The 17,908-nt window shown below is 34.9% G+C and overlaps 1 protein-coding gene, 1 long non-coding RNA gene and 6 other non-coding genes across 8 annotated transcripts; 7 read left to right on the forward strand and 1 right to left on the reverse strand.

Annotated features, from left to right (window-relative positions):
- Nucleotides 1-294: 294 nt before the first annotated feature.
- Nucleotides 295-1,545, reverse strand: LOC133694534 (uncharacterized). The gene is made up of 3 exons (XM_062116073.1): nt 1,257-1,545; nt 874-1,138; nt 295-748 (listed from the first exon to the last, which is right to left on the reverse strand). The coding sequence occupies exons 1-3, from the start codon at nt 1,378-1,380 to the stop codon at nt 532-534; spliced, it is 606 nt and encodes a 201-aa protein (XP_061972057.1). The 5' UTR covers nt 1,381-1,545; the 3' UTR covers nt 295-531.
- Nucleotides 1,546-2,521: 976 nt separating this feature from the next.
- On the forward strand, nt 2,522-2,672 carry LOC133695531 (U4 spliceosomal RNA). The gene has a single exon (XR_009842481.1). It is a non-coding gene; the product is annotated as a U4 spliceosomal RNA (small nuclear RNA).
- Nucleotides 2,537-4,468, forward strand: LOC133693127 (uncharacterized). The gene is made up of 2 exons (XR_009842071.1): nt 2,537-2,664; nt 4,230-4,468. It is a non-coding gene; the product is annotated as an uncharacterized LOC133693127 (long non-coding RNA).
- LOC133695520 (U2 spliceosomal RNA) lies at nt 3,939-4,134 on the forward strand. The gene has a single exon (XR_009842471.1). It is a non-coding gene; the product is annotated as a U2 spliceosomal RNA (small nuclear RNA).
- Nucleotides 4,469-6,526: 2,058 nt separating the features above from the next.
- LOC133695526 (U2 spliceosomal RNA) lies at nt 6,527-6,722 on the forward strand. Its single transcript, XR_009842476.1, has one exon. It is a non-coding gene; the product is annotated as a U2 spliceosomal RNA (small nuclear RNA).
- A 3,857-nt stretch (nt 6,723-10,579) lies between these two features.
- Nucleotides 10,580-10,775, forward strand: LOC133695525 (U2 spliceosomal RNA). The gene has a single exon (XR_009842475.1). It is a non-coding gene; the product is annotated as a U2 spliceosomal RNA (small nuclear RNA).
- Nucleotides 10,776-11,732: 957 nt separating this feature from the next.
- On the forward strand, nt 11,733-11,883 carry LOC133695530 (U4 spliceosomal RNA). Its single transcript, XR_009842480.1, has one exon. It is a non-coding gene; the product is annotated as a U4 spliceosomal RNA (small nuclear RNA).
- Nucleotides 11,884-16,930: 5,047 nt separating this feature from the next.
- Nucleotides 16,931-17,126, forward strand: LOC133695524 (U2 spliceosomal RNA). The gene has a single exon (XR_009842474.1). It is a non-coding gene; the product is annotated as a U2 spliceosomal RNA (small nuclear RNA).
- Nucleotides 17,127-17,908: the final 782 nt, after the last annotated feature.

The raw sequence follows: 17,908 nt of genomic DNA on the forward strand, positions 1-17,908 counted from the left end.
TAATTTCTTATTTCAGAGAGCCAAAAAGCACTCTCTTTGATTTTTTTATTCTTTTTAATCTTTTTGTAATATACAAGTTGCAAGACCTTCCTAAAATATAATCCTGAAATCAATAAATGAGAGGAGGAGGAACGATGCCTCCCTGATATGGACTGGGTGTGACCCTTGCTCTTGAACACGAGAAGGGTCGCCTTTGTGGCCTCTCAAAATAACTTCGACGGGTGGAGAATTACTTTTTCATTAAATTCTTTCACACCATCAAATAGATTTTGCAAATTAAATAAAATTGAAAGATTGACTGGAAAAATAAATAAAATAAATGAAACTATGGTCAATAATACCAAATCTGATAGGAGACAGACCAACAAGCTCACCCGACAACAAATGGTGCGTAGCTAGACGAGACACATCGGGAATCAAGAACAGCTAAGAACTACTGCATAAACTTGACCTTTTTTTTCTTTCTAGCTTCAGAGCACAAATTTCTTCACAGTAAAAAGATTCTCTCACTCGTTATTTTTTCTCCATTTACTAAATACACCTCGTTGAGTACATGGTCACAGGAGAATCCATGAAGGGAGCACCACAAACTCTAGGATGATCACTCTCCACCCCATAGTCCAGCATCTGATGGCCCTCCAAATCTTCATCATGATCACAAACGAACTCGGGGATTTTTACTTCATTTCTCCTTATATGGTCCCATAAATAATCAATCCTGTTGATATACCTTAGCTTCCCATACAACCTGCCACAATATTGTTTGTGTTGGTTTATTCACGTAAGCCAGAAAGCTAAAAATGCAACCAAATACCGATACCCTTTGAGAGAAAAAAACATCAGTCACTGTGCAAAATATTTCGTTGTTCTTACCTGCTGCCGAAGTGAAGACGGCCAAACGTGGCAAGGAAAAGTTTGGCTTGTAGGCTGGGGTGGACAAAGTAAATTGCCTGGAGATTATCCCTAGCGTTGATTGGTATAACATCATAGATTGATCGGAGGGCTGAGATTCCTGGAAAATCCTCACTCTTTTGTACTTGTGTGTGAAGGTACAAGACCGAAAATGGCTTCTTCTTTAGCCTAGGGAAGATGTTCTCCTCCAAATAATTCTTGAGTGCATCCACGCTCAAAAACCGAGCTGCAAAAGTAAAAAATCGAAACCATAAAATAGTAAGAAATAAAATAAAATTATCAAGCACATTCGGCACGACAGTCGAGAGGATTATTTTCATGTTAATGTTAGAGAAGTTACTAACCAGATAAGAATTTGCCGATAATTCGAAGGACTTTGTGGCCATTTTTATCCCTGCCTTGAAATTTGAAAATCTCCAATTTCTCAACAAGTTGTTCTTGGTCAGACAAAGAAATGGGAGTGCACATATTTCCTCTTGCTTTGGTTTTCTTCAACCGACTGATCTTGCTGTGTCTGAAGGTGTGAAATAGAGAAGGGAGAAACAAGGAAAAGAGTGATTATGGGGTTATGATGTTTGAGAGGGAGAGGAGAGCGGCAATAAAGGGAGGAAGGTTAGAAAAATAATGGATGAGCAAAGAGAAGGATATTCCAAGGCATCTTCCATTTTGGACCAGATCGAGTTTTGTTCTGTTTTGTTTCCAGTCCTTTTCATCGTTTGGAAATTACTTGAGTTGATTTAGCATGATCTTGACCGTCCATTTGAAGATCATTGCCGCCAAAAATGGGAAGTAAATAATCAATTCAATAATTGAAGACAAATGGAAAAAAGGGGTGGCTGCACTCAAGACTTGCGTTAATAATTTTACCATTCTAAAAAAACTTATTAGCTTTAGTTTTGGAGTTAATATAGGCTTTTCATAGGTCAACTAATTATTCTTAAATTAATTGAAGAGAATTCAGCTTTTTATATTTATAGAGTATGTTGGAATGACTTGATTATTCTTTAAAATAAAAAAAAATTAAAATTAGGGTACAAGAGCTTTTTTTTGTATTTTCATGTTTTTAAAGCGTAATGAAATATCTCAAATACCCTTTAAAGAAATAGACTTAGAACTAGGATTCATAAGTTTTTTTTAATTATTATTTGGTTGATTTGAGGTCATTTAATATTTGAATAAATATAAAATATAAATATAAAATATTTTAAAAAATAATTACAATCATAATAAAAAACACCACGTCATCCTTTTCCTGTTAGGACGGCTTTGGTGCGGCAGCTCAACACTGGCAGCGCTTGCTTTCGTTTCCTTTTATTGGGCTCAATTTTGAGCCTTTATTTCCTCTTATTGGGCTCCGTTTGCAGCCCTTTCATTCTTCTTGATGGGCTCGATAAACAATCCTTCATTCTTCTTCATGGGTTTGGTTTTGGTGCCCCATGAATTTACGTTGTATGGTGCCATATGATTTCTTAACAAAGCAAAATTTATATGGTGGTCTAGTCAATGACTCAATGGAATAAGGATTGATAACTTAAATCCCACATCGAAAGGGAGAGAACCTGCAAGGCTCAAGTGCCTATAAGTTTCAAGCTCAGATGTGTGGGAAGGTATCTTTGCGCTTGGGGCAATGACGCAGCTAGTGAGGTTCTAACCGAGGCGCGTCAATTGCTGGTTGAAAACTATTTCCAAACCCCCTCTTCGGCCTAGGTCTTGCCTAGGCCTTTGAGAATTTCTGGAAGGGTTCCCTCCGGGGTAAGGCCCTGCATTTCTAAGTTCAAGCTATTAACTGTTAAAAATAGTATTTCAGTAGATTTTGGATGAATGCCTCTTCGTAAGTTCAGAAGTTTTAAGTTCATGTAATTTAGTCTTAATGTAACAGTACAATTTACCATTGCTTATCATTAGGTTTGGATTTGTGGTATTTCGGTGAGGCTATCAAACATGCTCAGTGTCTTTGAACACCCTGAAATTGCTTTTGGAAGGTTTAAATTCTGCAATTGTATGCTATCGGTTTGCTTATAATTAATCTGAATATGCTATTTTGGGGTTAATTTTATTAGGAATAGGACTATATAGTTATGGTTCATTTACATTAATATCTAATTGAATTGAAAAGAGAGTATGATAAATATATAAGATAGCTTAACATATATATATAAAAGAAGCTTCAGGTAAGTCGTTGAGAACTTTTTAAATTACTCTATTACTTGAGTGATTCAAAAGGTCAAGGATTTTGGATTTGCTCACAATGATCAAATTATGTGCACTTTTTTAGTAAATTTCGATACAATTTTTAAATATTAGATCTTCCGTTATTTAAATCATGTATCTCCATTACTCATAGTGATTTATCATTCAATGAATGACTGAAAAAATGATCCACCAATCCAATTAGAATTTTGTTATTTTGTCCCTAGGTAAAATAAAATATTACAATTCTGAAATTTTGACGGATGACATGAAGACTGCTCAATTGGGGCACTTTATTGATTATTCGAAGGCAGAATGGATTCCTCTAACTTGACTCCTATGGTTTGATTGGATGAGAATTCACATAATTAGAAGTCAAGAAACCATACAATAGTTTGTCGGACTCACAAATGTGTTTTCCTCCCCTGTGTCTCCACTTATTCTGTCTTGAAACAACAAGAAATTGTTTTATCTTCATCGTGTGAGAATATTAGCTAAAAACTACCTTTATGCACCAGAATTATTATTCTTGTTGTTGGAAAAAACTGAAGGATCGATGAGATAGAAAGCAGGGGGCAAGAAATTGCATGGAAATAAGAAGTTTTGGCTCCTTAGTTCAGTATAATTTGGTCAATATAAAAGCCGTGCAGAGGGGACTTGGCAAGCACAAAAAGTTTTGTCGCCACCCTTGTGTTTTACGCCCCTTGGTGAAATAATAGAAGCATATTGCGAAGTAACAAGCCCAGTCTGTATTCTGTCGTCCCATATGGCAAAAATAACAAAGGGCACAAGCAGGAGCGCACTATAAAAGAAAGCTTAGTAGCTCTGAATCATTCATACCTTTCTCGGCCTTTTGGCTAAGATCAAGTGTAGTATCTGTTCTTATCAGTTTAATATCTGATACGTGGGCCAATGGCTCACACGATATTAAATTTATTTTTTTAGGGGGAGGGTCCATCACAGTAGCTTGCTGCTGGGGCTCTCGATCGTCGCCTTTGCGTTGCACTATAGCATTGGCCTGGCGCACCCCACCAATTCTAGTCTGATGTTTTGGTTTGTAGTTTGTGAGGTTTCAATGCTCCGCTGCATCTTAGATGATTTGATTGTTGGTGTTTTTCTTACTTCAGTAAACAAGTGCAGACTGGAATGACTTAGAAAAATACTTCCAATGTGAGGTGATTGTCATGCCAAGAGCTAAACTTAGAAGTTATCTACAAGCTGTCGTAGAAAAGCTAGAAGAGAAAGTGTGTATCGTTTACAAGTAGACTTGAATTATTGTCTTTCTTCATCAATGTGATGTGTAACCCAGAGTTTGTTCTTTTACGTAGATTGTTCGTTTATTTTTTTAAGAGTTTGATTAGCCGTTGATGCAATGAGTCTGACATTTACTTCTTCCAAACCAAATTACAGAATCCTATAAAATTGAAAAAGATTTTCCAATAATCAAAGGAATCGATCTATGATAGAGGTTTCAATGCTCCTCTGCATCTTTAGATGATTTGATTGTTGGGGTTTTCATGCTTCAGATCGAAAGGAAGAGAATCCAATCTGTTTCCAAGAATCTTTCGAGGAAAAAATCAAAGGATTTTGTTGGTTTAATTTATGCTACTGATAGTAGAAAATCAAAGACTTCTTAATATAGTATAATATTTTGTGATGTTCAGAAATATTTTGTTAATATGGATTGTTGTTGTGTAACTGCAGTTAATGGAATTGCTAGGCTCCTCTACTCAAGAGTGGCTAACAGTTGGAGGCACCCTTGCTGGCCAAGAGATATTTACAAATTTCCTAACAAGTGTAATGATCCATGCAACTTGGCCACTTATTTTGAATGAATGGGTTCAGACAAAAACTGAAGGCTACGAAGATACTGGAATCAACGATCTGGTTTCTCTCTGTAAAAGAGAAAAGAAAATGAATTTTGGGAAACCCTACATGTTGTAGTTGAAATCATTTCAAAGAAAATAAAAGTAATGTATTGATTTGGTAACTTCACGCAGAAGTGAATATTATAGAATGGAATTGAAATCAGATCGTGATATAAATCTCATGCTTGTCGGTCTAGACACTGTTGATTTCAAGTCATCGCGGCTTCTCAAAGCTGCTATGTTTGATGAGGAATTGATGTAATCGCACCTGTGATAATAGGTAATTTTATGCAATTAGGTGCGAGGTTGCCATTATTAGATGAGGATATGCCCCTGATAATTACGTGGATAACCTAACAAATTTATTTATAAATCAGTGAACAAGTCAAGATCTCAGAGAGATTTGATCACGTCAAACCATAATTAATAATAGATCAAAAAGATAATAATTTTTTATTCGACTATTAGACTATATTAAAATTTTTACAGGAATTTCTGTAAATTATTTTCTTTACATTAAACACCGCATGGTTACCAGCCGTCGAATATTTAGATATAAAAAATCTCACTGATGCCTCTAATTTTGGCGGTTTTTATTATTTTCCTTGGCAATTCTGGATTTGGGAGCCCTCGGCTAGCGTAAATTCTCTGTAATACTCTAGAAAATATTATATATGATCTATGGGGTTACCCCTGCAGACATGACGAAGCATGAATATGAGGCTTCGATCAGAAGCCCTATATAACAACAGAATGATGAATATGAGGCGTCAGATTTGATGCATTTCGAAAGGTCATGTGGGAGCTTTGGTAGCGCTACCAAGTAATACCGAGTTACTGAAACTTTTGCGCCATCTTCTGGCTGTCAGTGTTACCAAATTCTTTAAAGAGAAATATATGCAAAGTATAAAATTCTCTCGAGACCTGTACATTTATTTTTAAACGCACATGAACTAGTCTCAATAAGGCATTTATAGAACAAATATTTTCTACCAATCAAAAATTAGTATAACTATTAGTAGACTTTCATCTTCAACACTACCAACCCAATTAAAATTACTAGACCCATTGAGAGAGAGATAGAGATCAAGTTATCTATCTTTACATACATACATACATACATACATACATATATGTGTGTGTGTGTTTCTGTGCGTGTGTGTGTGTTTTCCTCCCTTGTGTCTCCATTTATTCTGTCTTGATCAAACAACAAGAAATTGTTTTATCTTCATCGTCTGAGAATATTAGCTAAAAACTACCTATTTGCACCAGAATTATTAATCTTGTTTTGGCTCCTTAGTTCAGTATACTTTGGTCAATATAAAAGCATAGTCGGCTCTGCACTCTTAGCTTTGCCCAGGACTAAGAGAGCACATCATTCTCCGCCGTGCAGGGGACTTGGCAAGCACAAAACTTTTTGTCGCCACCCTTATTAATAGAAGCATATTACCAAGTAACAAGCCCAGTCTGTATTCTGTCGTCCCATATGGCAAAAATAACAAAGGGCACAAGCAGGAGCGCACTATAAAAGAAAGCTTAGAAGCCCTGAATCAATCATACCTTTCTCGGCCTTTTGGCTAAGATCAAGTGTAGTATCTGTTCTTATCAGTTTAATATCTGATACGTGGGCCAATGGCTCACACGATATTAAATTTATTTTTTTAGGGGGAGTGTCCATCACAGTAGCTTGCTTCTGGGGCTCTCGAGCGTCGCCTTTGCGCTGCACTATAGCATTGGCCTGGCGCACCTCACCAACTCTAGTACCCAAAGCTTTGATTTATAGTGTGTGAAGTTTCAATGCTCCGCTGCATTCTTAGATGATTTGATTGTTGGGGTTTTTCATGCTTCAGATCGTAAGGAAGAGAATCCAATCTGTTTCCAAGAATCTTTCGAGGAGAAAATCAAAGTATTTTGTTGATTTAAATTATGCTACTAATAGTAGAAAATCAAAGACTTGAAATGCAATATGGATTGTTGTTGTGTAGCTGTTCATGGAGTTGCTAGGCTCCTCTACTCAGGAGTGGCTAACAGTTGGAGGCACCCTTGCTGGCCAAGAGATATTTACAAATTTCCTTTCAAGTGTAATGATCCATGCAAATTGGCCACTGATTTTGAATGAATGGGTTCAGAGGAAAACTGAAGGCTACGGAGATACTGGAATCAACGATCTGGTTCCTCGTCTGTAAAAGAGAAAAGAAAATGAAGTTTGGGAAACACTCTATGTTGTAGCTGAAATCATTTCAAAGAAAATGAAAGTAATGTATTGATTTGTTAACTTCACGCATAAGTGAATATTACAGCATGGACTTGAAATCAGATCGTGATATATGTCTCATGTGCTTGCCGGTCTAGACACTGTTGATTTCAAGTCATCGCGGCTTCTCAAAGCTGCTATGTTTGATGAGGAACTGATATAGTCAGGCATGTGATAACTGGTGGTTCTGAATAATTAGATGTGAGTCTGCTATAATTAGATGAGGATATATCCTCGACATATTATATGGATAGCCTAGCAGAAATATTTATGAATCAATGGAATATGTCTATATTTAAGAAGGGGACGGTCATGCCAGACCAGGATAATAGCTCAAAAGAACCTTAACTTTTGATTCAATCGTTGGACTGCACTCAAATTTTTACAGAAGTTTTCGGAGGCTGTTTTCTCCACATTAGTCACTGTGTCGCTACACGGACCGTCAAATCTTTAGATATCAAAAATCTCACCAATACCCTCAATTTTGACAATTTTTGTGATTTTCCTTGGCAATTCTAGATTTGGGAGCCCTTGGCTAGCATAAATTCTTTGTAATACTCTATAAAATATTATCTATGATTTATGGGGTATCCCTGCAGACATAACAAAGCATGAATTTGAGGCTTTGGAAGCCCTGTATAACAACAGAATCATGGTCCCAAAGTACTTCCAGTCATTGTTGTTAAAATCGCGAGTTGACTCGTAAAATCGTACGATTTTACGAGTCAACAAGTATATAACATGTAAAATCGGGTTAAAAACTCAAAATTGATCATACTCCGTTAAAATCGATCAAACTCAGTAAAATCGGTAAAATTGGACCGATTTTACGAGCTTGACAAAAGTTTAAAAATTTAAAAAATTATTGTTTCCCTATCTAAGTCCCCCGACACTCCACTCCCTAGTTTGTAATTGAAAGTTTAATTTTATATTTCATTATGTGATGACTTGAAAGTTTAATTTAGAATTGAATTTCTAATTTAACCATATAAAATATTAACACAATAAAATCAGGCTGATTCAATCAGGGTTTTAGTAGATTATTTAACTCCACTCAACTTGATTCAATCAGGAATTTAACCATATTCGTGTATGCTTTTTCTTTTTTGTATTTTGTCTAACTCTCTACACTATATATACATCCTTGTTGATACATATATTAATTCTTGAACAAATTATTTGTTTTAGATTTGTTAATTTTTAGTTAATGAAATTTTATGGACATAATTATATTATATTGTATTTTTAAGTTATTTAAATCATGTATGAATTTTTATTTGAATTATGTATTCTAAGGTGTTTGGATATTTGTATTGTTTATTTCATATTTATTTTAATTGTGTTATATTATTGTTTACTACTTGACTGAAATTGTCAATATATAATTAGTTAAAATATTTTTCTTATAATTTTATGATTCGAGTTTATATTATATATTTCGTGTTGCGTTAAAAAAATATTTTTGAAAACCTTCCTTCATGTTGAATCTACCTCCACCCAAATTTCATGCATTTCGTAAGGTCATGTCGGAGCTTTGGTAGCTCTACCATGCTACCAAGTACTACCGAGTTACTGAAACTTTTACACCATCTTTAGGCTCTCAAAGTTAACATATTCTTTAAAGATAAATATATTCAAAGTATAAAATCCTCTCAATCATATTTTGGAGACACGCCTCCTTATTTTTAAATATAAATGAACTTATCTTGATGAGGTATCTATAGAACAAAAATTTTTTACCAATCAAATTTTCATTATATGTCATTTTTATTTTTATTTTTTACATAAGCAGATAAAATAAAGTTAAAATAAATGACATGGAAAATAAATAGGCATTCATATATTTTTTGGCCAATAAAAGGTTGACACATGCGATGAGATATTCAAGATATCTTGTCATAAATGCAAGAGCCCATCAATAAACATTAACCAGTAAAATAATGTCATGTGACATTGAAAAAAGAACTTGAGATCCCCGTACAAATCTTTATAAATAGAGGGCCTTACCCTAGACAAGGGAAAAAAAAAGTGAGAATTCTTAGAGATACAAAATTTTATTCAAGACAAGCTCTTCAAGTAAGGAAGCTCTCTCAACAGCTCTCAAGCTTCCTTCATCTACGCTTGAAATCTACGAAGAACGAACTTCTGTTGGATCAAACCTAAAGTCTCCATAAGAGTTCTTTAACAAAATATATTCTTTAAGCAAGGAAGCTCTCTCAAAAGCTCTCGAGCCTCTTTCATTTACGCTTGAAGTCTACAAAGAATGAAGCTCTGTTAGATCAGGCCTAATGCCTCATAATAGTTTTTCAACAACACTTTGAAGACAAATCAAAGTTACCATTCAAAGCATTAAATCACTAAATCTCGCTTTGCAATACATGCCTAAATTCGTGTTCTTACAAAGCATAAATCTTTGCGTGATTTAACAAATAAGTCAAGTCACCATATATCAAATCCAATAGAAGAATCAAAGGATTATCTTATTCTTTCGAAAGAATATTTTAGGTAGAGATTGTGTTTTTAGGCACTGCCATTGATAAACAATGAGATTTCTGCCCTATGCGAGCTAAACCTAAGATCCACTTCATTATAATTTTAAACATTTTCACTTGTGAGATTCGCAACATCACTGGATTAATGATGGAAAAAAGTTTTGATTTTAAAAAAATGAAAGAAAAAGAAAGAAACAATACAGTCTTTTCAGATGAAAAAAAAATAAAAAATGAAGGAAAAAAAAAGAAACAATGAAATAGATTAAAATAGTGTTAGGTTACTATATTTTGAGATATAAGAGATATAACAACTAAGAAGACGAAGACAAATGAGTCGAAGATGGAGTTGTGTTTCTTAGGGGTGTATAAGACAAAGTTAATGTCTTTGCATTCGGATTGGTTGATGAGGAAAAAGAAAGAATAAAATTGGAAAAGTCTGATTTAATCTTGTAAAAAAAATTCTTCTATATTTTTTAGTTTTCAGATTTAAAGGTGAAAAATTTGTAAGTTAATTAAAATCAATTGTACAGATATGAACGGAAGGGCAGGGATTAAAATTAGCTAGAAATTATTTGTAATATAGAGACAAAAACCTATTTTTATCTCTCTTGACAATCAAATGTGTTTTCCTAGCTCCCTTGTGTCTCCATTTATTCTGTCTTGATCAAACAACAAGAAATTGTTTTATCTTCATCCTGTGAGAATATTAGCTAAAAACTACCTATTTGCACCAGAATTATTAATAGAAGCATATTACCAAGTAACAAGCCCAGTCTGTATTCTGTCGTCCCATATGGCAAAAATAACAAAGGGCACAAGCAGGAGCGCACTATAAAAGAAAGCTTAGAAGCCCTGAATCAATCATACCTTTCTCGGCCTTTTGGCTAAGATCAAGTGTAGTATCTGTTCTTATCAGTTTAATATCTGATACGTGGGCCAATGGCTCACACGATATTAAATTTATTTTTTTAGGGGGAGGGTCCATCACAGTAGCTTGCTACTGGGGCTCTCGATCGTCACCTTTGCGCTGCACTATAGCATTGGCCTGGCGCTCCCCACCAACTCCAGTCCCAATGCTTTAATTTGTAGTTTGCGAGGGGGTTCTATGCTTGTAGGGGTTCTTCATGCTTCAGTAACCCATTTGCAGGCTAGAATGATTCAGAGAACAAATCCAATGCTTTGATTTGAAGTTTGTGATGGATCGAGTGAAAGCAAGTCATTGATGGTTGGGAGACAGTAGAGTTCTTTACTTTGAACTTCATCCCCCAACTCATGTTCAGGAACTTCTTGGAACGCACACCTCTGTGCTGCTTTTTTTTTTCCATGTTTATTTAGGTGCTTCTCTTTATCTGTTTTCTTTAGTTTTTCTTATTGATTTTATGGTATTTTTCTGACTATTAAACCCTCTTTTTCCTGTACCCGAAATCAAAGATCTTGCCATAATCTTGACAATGGTGTATGTGTGGAGAAGGAGGAAATTCTTGGGGCAGTCCTACCCTATATACTAGTATTTGTTTTTTCTTAGATTGTTAATTTTTAGGGAACCCTTTATGAGTCAGCTTGAGAAAGGTTAACAAACTCTGTTATCTGACTACTGATAAGCAAACAACCTAGAAGAGGCCATGACCATTGTTAACAGAATAGATATTGATTTTAACTCTTTCTCAATCCTCATGCTGCCATTGGAACCTGTCTTACATGTTCATTATCTTAGAGACGTGTCTGTGAATTGGGTTTTTGTTGTGATTTTCAAACATGTAACGTTTCCTCCATTATTACCATGCACATCTGATATATCATGCATAGTTTTTCTTATCTACTTTTTCTTTAGAATATTGAACGACTCACCACTACGTCGTTATATACAGATGGACCAGACAGGGTAGGAAAATCTGACACAGGCGGTCACGTACAACAATGTATAAACCACCTCAATCGGAATCCCACATCGAAATATTTACCAGGAGCCACGTCCCAAACTAGTATAAAACTAAAAGTTCCTGCTGGTTGTTAACTATCTTTGCGCTTGGGGCAATGACGCAGCTAGTGAGGTTCTAACTGAGGCGCGTCAATTGCTGGTTGAAAACTATTTCCAAACCCCCTCTTTGGCCTAGGTCTTGCCTAGGCCTTTGAGAATTTCTGGAAGGGCTCCCTCCGGGGTAAGGCCCTACATTTCTAAGTTCAAATTATTAACTCTTAAATAATACTTAAGTAGATTTTGGATGAAGGCCTACGTAATTTTAGAAAGTAAAGGTAATGTAATCTAGTTCTTAATTGTGATGGTAGTATCAGCAGATCACACCACATAGAGCAATATGTTGCCTAGGAGGACCAATTGCATTTTGTCTGGTGGCTCAGGAATCCAAAAGTTGTTGGGTTTTGTTGGGCAACATGATCTAATGCCATTAACCTAATGCTATTAGGTCTTGCTGGGCAACGCTATTGGATCCTTGCAAGCCAGACCCAACAATATTTTTTGACCAAAAAACACAATAGACAACGCCCTCTCGTGCTACAATGTTGTCCACAGTACAAATATTTTATGTCTACAGTGCAATTAATTTATGTTCACAACCAGCAAGACCTAATGATATTGGGTCCTGCTGGGAAGTTGGGTCTGGCTTCCCAGCCTGACCTAATCGCATTGGGTCTGGTTGCCCAGCTTGACCCAAGATTGGTGGGTTTGACTGCGAGTTAGACCCAATAGCGGTGGGTTTGGCATCCAAGCCAGACAACAGAAAAGACAACGTCTTTTTATATGATCACATCAAAATAATACAAAAACATCAAAAAAATTTAATTTGAATTCAAGAAAAAGATAAAAAAAATTTAATTTTTTTTTAAAAGCATTTTTGAAAGGCAAAAACAAACAATAAAATTATCATCACCAAACTTTTGTACAATATAAAAAAAAGTCCCATCAATTTATTTTCTCTTTACCGTATGAAAAAAAAATTAAATAAGAGAAAAGAAAAAAAATCTAAAGAGGTAAAAAAATAAAATTGAAAATATCTGGCTGCCCAACCAAACTCGGTAACATTAGGTTATATTGAGATACTATTTTTTTTTTAAAATTTTTTTTTTATATCATTACATCAAAATATATTAATTTTAAGTAAAGAAAAAAATAAAAAAAAATCAAATGTTTTTAAAAGAATTTTTGATATGCAAAAACAAACATGCTTTAATAAGAAAATTCAACGTAACTTGAAATGAAAAACAATTATCATCACCCAGCTTTTATACAATATAAAAAAATTCACATCAATTTATTTTCTCTTAACAGAATGAAAAAAATTCAATTAAAGAGGAAAAAAAATACAATTGGAAATATCTTAAAAGGAAAAAAAAGTTAAAGGAAAAGAAATTAGTTGTCGGTGTATTGGACGCTAGTATGCTATGCGCTATTCTTGATGCTATTGTAAAAAATACTTTATTTGAAGATGGTGATGGTGCAAATACATTCCATGTTTTTTAACCCAAGTCAAGCATTTTTACATTGAAAAAAACATTGTTATTGACCCATTGCGAAATGCGGGTGAATATGCTAGTTATTATATTATTATATAATGGTTATTTGTTTTAGGCATAAGGCCGAAGATCGGGAATTTGGGAACTTTCATTCCCAGTATATGTCCTCGAGTTTCTTAAGCAATTGTTCCATCATCCTTCTACAACCCAGTCTTGTGGAGGAGTCTTTGCATAACCATGAGGTCTAATGAAGAATCCTATGGTCTATGGAAGACTTATACAGACCATTAGAGATGCCATTCTTTGACAGGATCAGAGAAATCTCATAACTTTCCCTATATGATCAAATGAAAGGGGTTAGAGCCATGCGAGGAAAAGCTTAACTTTAACTTAAAAGCGCAAAAACTAAAATTTTGCATTTCAGTCGTCTAATTCTAGTGTGATTATAGATTACAGATGTTGGGTCTAGTTGCCAAGCTAGACCCATCACCTTTTTTAAGCGATTTGGATCTATTTGCCTAACCAGATCCAATAATGTTTGGTCTGGCTACCAAACCAGACCCAACAGCTTTTGGTACATAAAACAAAAAAAAAAACAACACCTCCAATACCACTTTTTGACTAAAAAACAGTAAAGGCAACGCTCCTATAGTGCTCAAGTGTCATCCACAGTGCAAACATTCTATGTCTACAGTGTGGTCCACAGTACAATGAATCTATATTCACAATATATTTTAAGGACTACGGTTTGCAGAGCCAAACCCAATATTGAGGATGGCTTCAACACCGCGACCCAAAGGCATTTGGTTTGGCTGATGAGATAGACCCAAGATCCTTGGGTTTGATGGACAAGGATATTGGGTCTGGCTGCAGAGCCAGACCCAATATCCTTGGATGTCTTCATTTCCTTCTGAATCTGGTGACCATTGGGTTTGGCGTTAAAGCGAGCGAGACTCAAGAGCATTGAGTTTGGCTGCCAAACGTCACCCAACAGCTTTTGGAATCACAAAGAGAAAAAGCAACGTCCCCCCTAGTGTTGCACAGTACCAATAGCATTGGGCACGACTGCCTAGCAAAACCCAATGGTGTTGGGTGTGATTGCCAAGTCAGACCCAACAACTTTTGGCACAATAAATAGAAAAGACAATGCTCCCCAACAATACTTTTTAACTAAAAAACAGCAAAGGCAACACTCCCATGATGTTGTAATGTCGTGTACAGTGCAAACACTTTATACATACAATATGGTTCATAGTGCAAAGAGTCTATATCCACAATAAATACACAATGTTTTTTCCATGCATTTTAAAATATAATACAATAATAATAATATTTAATATTATTTCTTTTTCTCTACATCGGCAAATCCTACGACTATTATTTTGAGTCTATTGCATAACTGTACACATGGCTACTTTAGAAAACATGTACTCCACGTCACAACCCATGAAAAATCCCTCTTAAGGACCACCACCCTTAATCAATCCTAATGGGATTTATATAATGAACTACACTACTATAGATAAGCGAGTTAAGAATTATGTGTAATCATATTACTTCAATATTGTTATCCCTTGCAACACCGATATCCATCTTATATTCAATATTAAATTAATATTGCGATGTAATTAAAATTATCATTACAAAAAGATAATGTATGACACGTTGTTTAAGCTAATTAATTTCCATTCACACACAAAAAGATATATGACATGTTGGTATTTTCCCATTAATATTAGGGGTGAGCATTTCCGGTTCGGTCTGGTTTTGGACCAAAATAATTAACCAAACCGAAATTATTTTTTTTCAAGTTTTTGAACCGAATCGAACCGAAAACTGGTTCGAACCGACCATATTCGGTTCGGTTCGGTTCGGTTTTTTTCCCTTCCAAACCAATTTAAACCGAAATTATTTCAATTGAAATTTTATTCTAAGTTTTTTCACTGACCATATTTTTTCAGGAATTCTATTTTCGTCTTGTTCTTAATTTCACAGATCTGTGCTTATTTTCATAGATCTGTGCTTTCTCAACATGCTTTTTCTTAAAATGGTTGGGCATGTATGACGAACAAAAGGAAAGAACAGAGGTCATTTGACTAGAAAAAAAAAACAAAGGGAAGATCAAAAGATAGTTTACATAGATCCTCATCTGCTCATTATCCATCGAGTGCCAAACTTGATTTTGAATTTTTGTTCTCACAATACCAACATCAAGGAGAGCACAGAAAAGCCTTTTACTGGTTCAACATGATAATCTTCTTTGGTTACATGTGCATGAAAAATTATACAATAATTACAGGATTATGTGAGAAATAAAAAGAAAAGGATAAAAAAATTAAAAGCAAAAATAAAAAGGGACATGTCTTCTATAGGAGGAATAAAACAATTAAAAGTAAAGTTGCAAAAGTGAAGATGGTGGCGTGCCTTTCAAATAGGAGAAGCATGAAGCATGGAGCATGGAGCATGGAGCAGAGCTTAACAAATAAAGAAGCATGAAGGAGAATCAAAAAGTAAAGATGCAGGGAGCAAATGGAAAAGAGAGATGGAGAGATGCAGAGAGTAAGGGAGGAGGCGGCTAAGTTTGTTTTTAGAGGAAAGTTAATTTAGGTTTAGGGTTAGGAAAACATGCTATTTATACCTGTTTTTTTTTTTTAAGGCTGGCTTGGTTGAACCGGTTCGGTTCGGTTCGGTTTAGTCGATTTTAGACTTTAGAAACCGAAACCGAACCGAACCGGAATTTTTTTGTAATTTTTTAATCGGTTAATTCGGTTTTTTTTTCGGTTCGGTTTTTTTGGTTTTTTTTTTTTTATTTTTTCAGTTTTCTCGGTTGTTTGGTTTTTTTGCTCACCCCTAATTAATATGAAATAGACATCGACGAGAATGTCGATGTTGATCAAACCCACACTAATCATCCATGAAACGACAGTCCTCAATAAAAAAACAACCTTTTAATCTTACCTTTTATGTAATTTAAGTTTAAAATTAAATTATATAAAAATATTTTTTATATAATTTAGTCTACTTGATCAATCTAAAAAAACGAGTGTTAGAAAACATTTGAGGATGACATTGCAAGAACAAGAAAAATAAAAAAAAGAGGGGCTGAATTGAAAAAAAAACAAAAAGAGGAGCTGAATTGTTCATAAACAATAAAACTCCATTAACTTTCCTAAATTTACAAGTTAATTAAAATCAATTGTCCAGATCTGAATGTAAGGGTAGAGATTAAAATTATGAAATATTTAAGGAGAAATTTGTAATTTTCTTTTAACTTGCTTCCATCTATGTTTCTCCTGTTTAGAAAGATAGATAAATAGATAAATAGCTAGAAATTATTTGAAATATAGAGACAAGCCTATTTTTATCTGTCTTGACAATCAAATGTGTTTTCCTTCCTTGTGTCTCCATTTATTCTGTCTTGATCAAACAACAAGAAATTGTTATATCTTCACCGTGTGAGAATATTAGCTAAAAACAACTTTATGTACCAGAATTATTAATCTTGTTATTGGAAAAAAAGCTAGAAAGCAGGGGGCAAGAAATTGCATGGAAACAAGAAGTTTTGGCTCCTTAGTTCAGTATAATTTGGTCAATATAAAAGCATAATTGGCTCTGCACTCTTAGTTTTGCATATTACAAAGTAACAAGCTCAGTCTGTATCCTGTCGTCCCATATGGCAGAAATAACAAAGGGCACAAGCAGGAGCACACTATAAAAGAAAGCTCACTAGCTCTTAATCAATCATACCTTTCTCGGCCTTTTGGCTAAGATCAAGTGTAGTATCTGTTCTTATCAGTTTAATATCTGATACGTGGGCCAATGGCTCACACGATATTAAATTTATTTTTTTAGGGGGAGGGTCCATGACAGTAGCTTGCTACTGGGGCTCTCGATCGTCGCCTTTGCGCTGCACTATAGCATTGGCCTGGCGCACCCCACCAACTCTAGTACCCAAAGCTTTGATTTATAGTGTGTGAGGTTTCAATGCTCCACTGCATCTTTAGATGATTTGATTGTTGGGGTTTTTCATGCTTCAGATCGAAAGGAAGAGAATCCAATCTGTTTCCATTAATCTTTCGAGGAGAAAATCAAAGGATTTTGTTGATTTAATTTATGCTACTCATAGTAGAAAATCAAAGACTTGAAATGCAATATGGATTGTTGTTGTGTAGCTGTTCATGTAGTTGCTAGGCTCCTCTACTCAGGAGTGGCTAACAGTTGGAGGCACCCTTGCTGGCCAAGAGATATTTACAAATTTCCTTTCAAGTGTAATGATCCATGCAACTTGGCCACTTATTTTGAATGAATGGGTTCAGAGGAAAATTGAAGGCTACGGAGATACTTGAATCAACGATCTGGTTCCTCGTCTGTAAAAGAGAGAAGAAAATGAAGTTTGGGAAACACTCCATGTTGTAGCTGAAATCATTTCAAAGAAAAAGTAATGTATTGATTTGTTAACTTCACGCATAAGTGAATATTACAGCATGGAATTGAAATCAGATCGTGATATATGTCTCATGTGCTTGTCGGTCTAGACACTGTTGATTTCAAGTCATCGCGGCTTCTCAAAGCTGCTATGTTTGATGAGGAATTGATGTAGTCAGGCCTACGATCATTAGTGGTTCTAAGCAATTATGTGTGAGTCTGTTATAATTAGATGATGATATATCCTTGGTAGATTGCATGGATAACAAGGTTGTAAAAAAAAACATGGATAACAA

The sequence above is a fragment of the Populus nigra genome, chromosome 5, assembly GCF_951802175.1.
Source record: "Populus nigra chromosome 5, ddPopNigr1.1, whole genome shotgun sequence".
NCBI classification, from domain to species: Eukaryota; Viridiplantae; Streptophyta; class Magnoliopsida; order Malpighiales; family Salicaceae; genus Populus; species Populus nigra.

Bases quoted from the DNA above. Each gene is read 5' to 3' on its own strand.
- LOC133694534 (XM_062116073.1), bottom strand. From the start codon at position 1,380: ATGTGCACTCCCATTTCTTTGTCTGACCAAGAACAACTTGTTGAGAAA. The intron at 1,139-1,256 runs GTTAGTAACTTC...TTACTTTTGCAG, and splicing joins TATCGGCAAATTCTTATCTG to CTCGGTTTTTGAGCGTGGAT. The intron at 749-873 runs GTAAGAACAACG...ATATTGTGGCAG, and splicing joins CGTCTTCACTTCGGCAGCAG to GTTGTATGGGAAGCTAAGGT.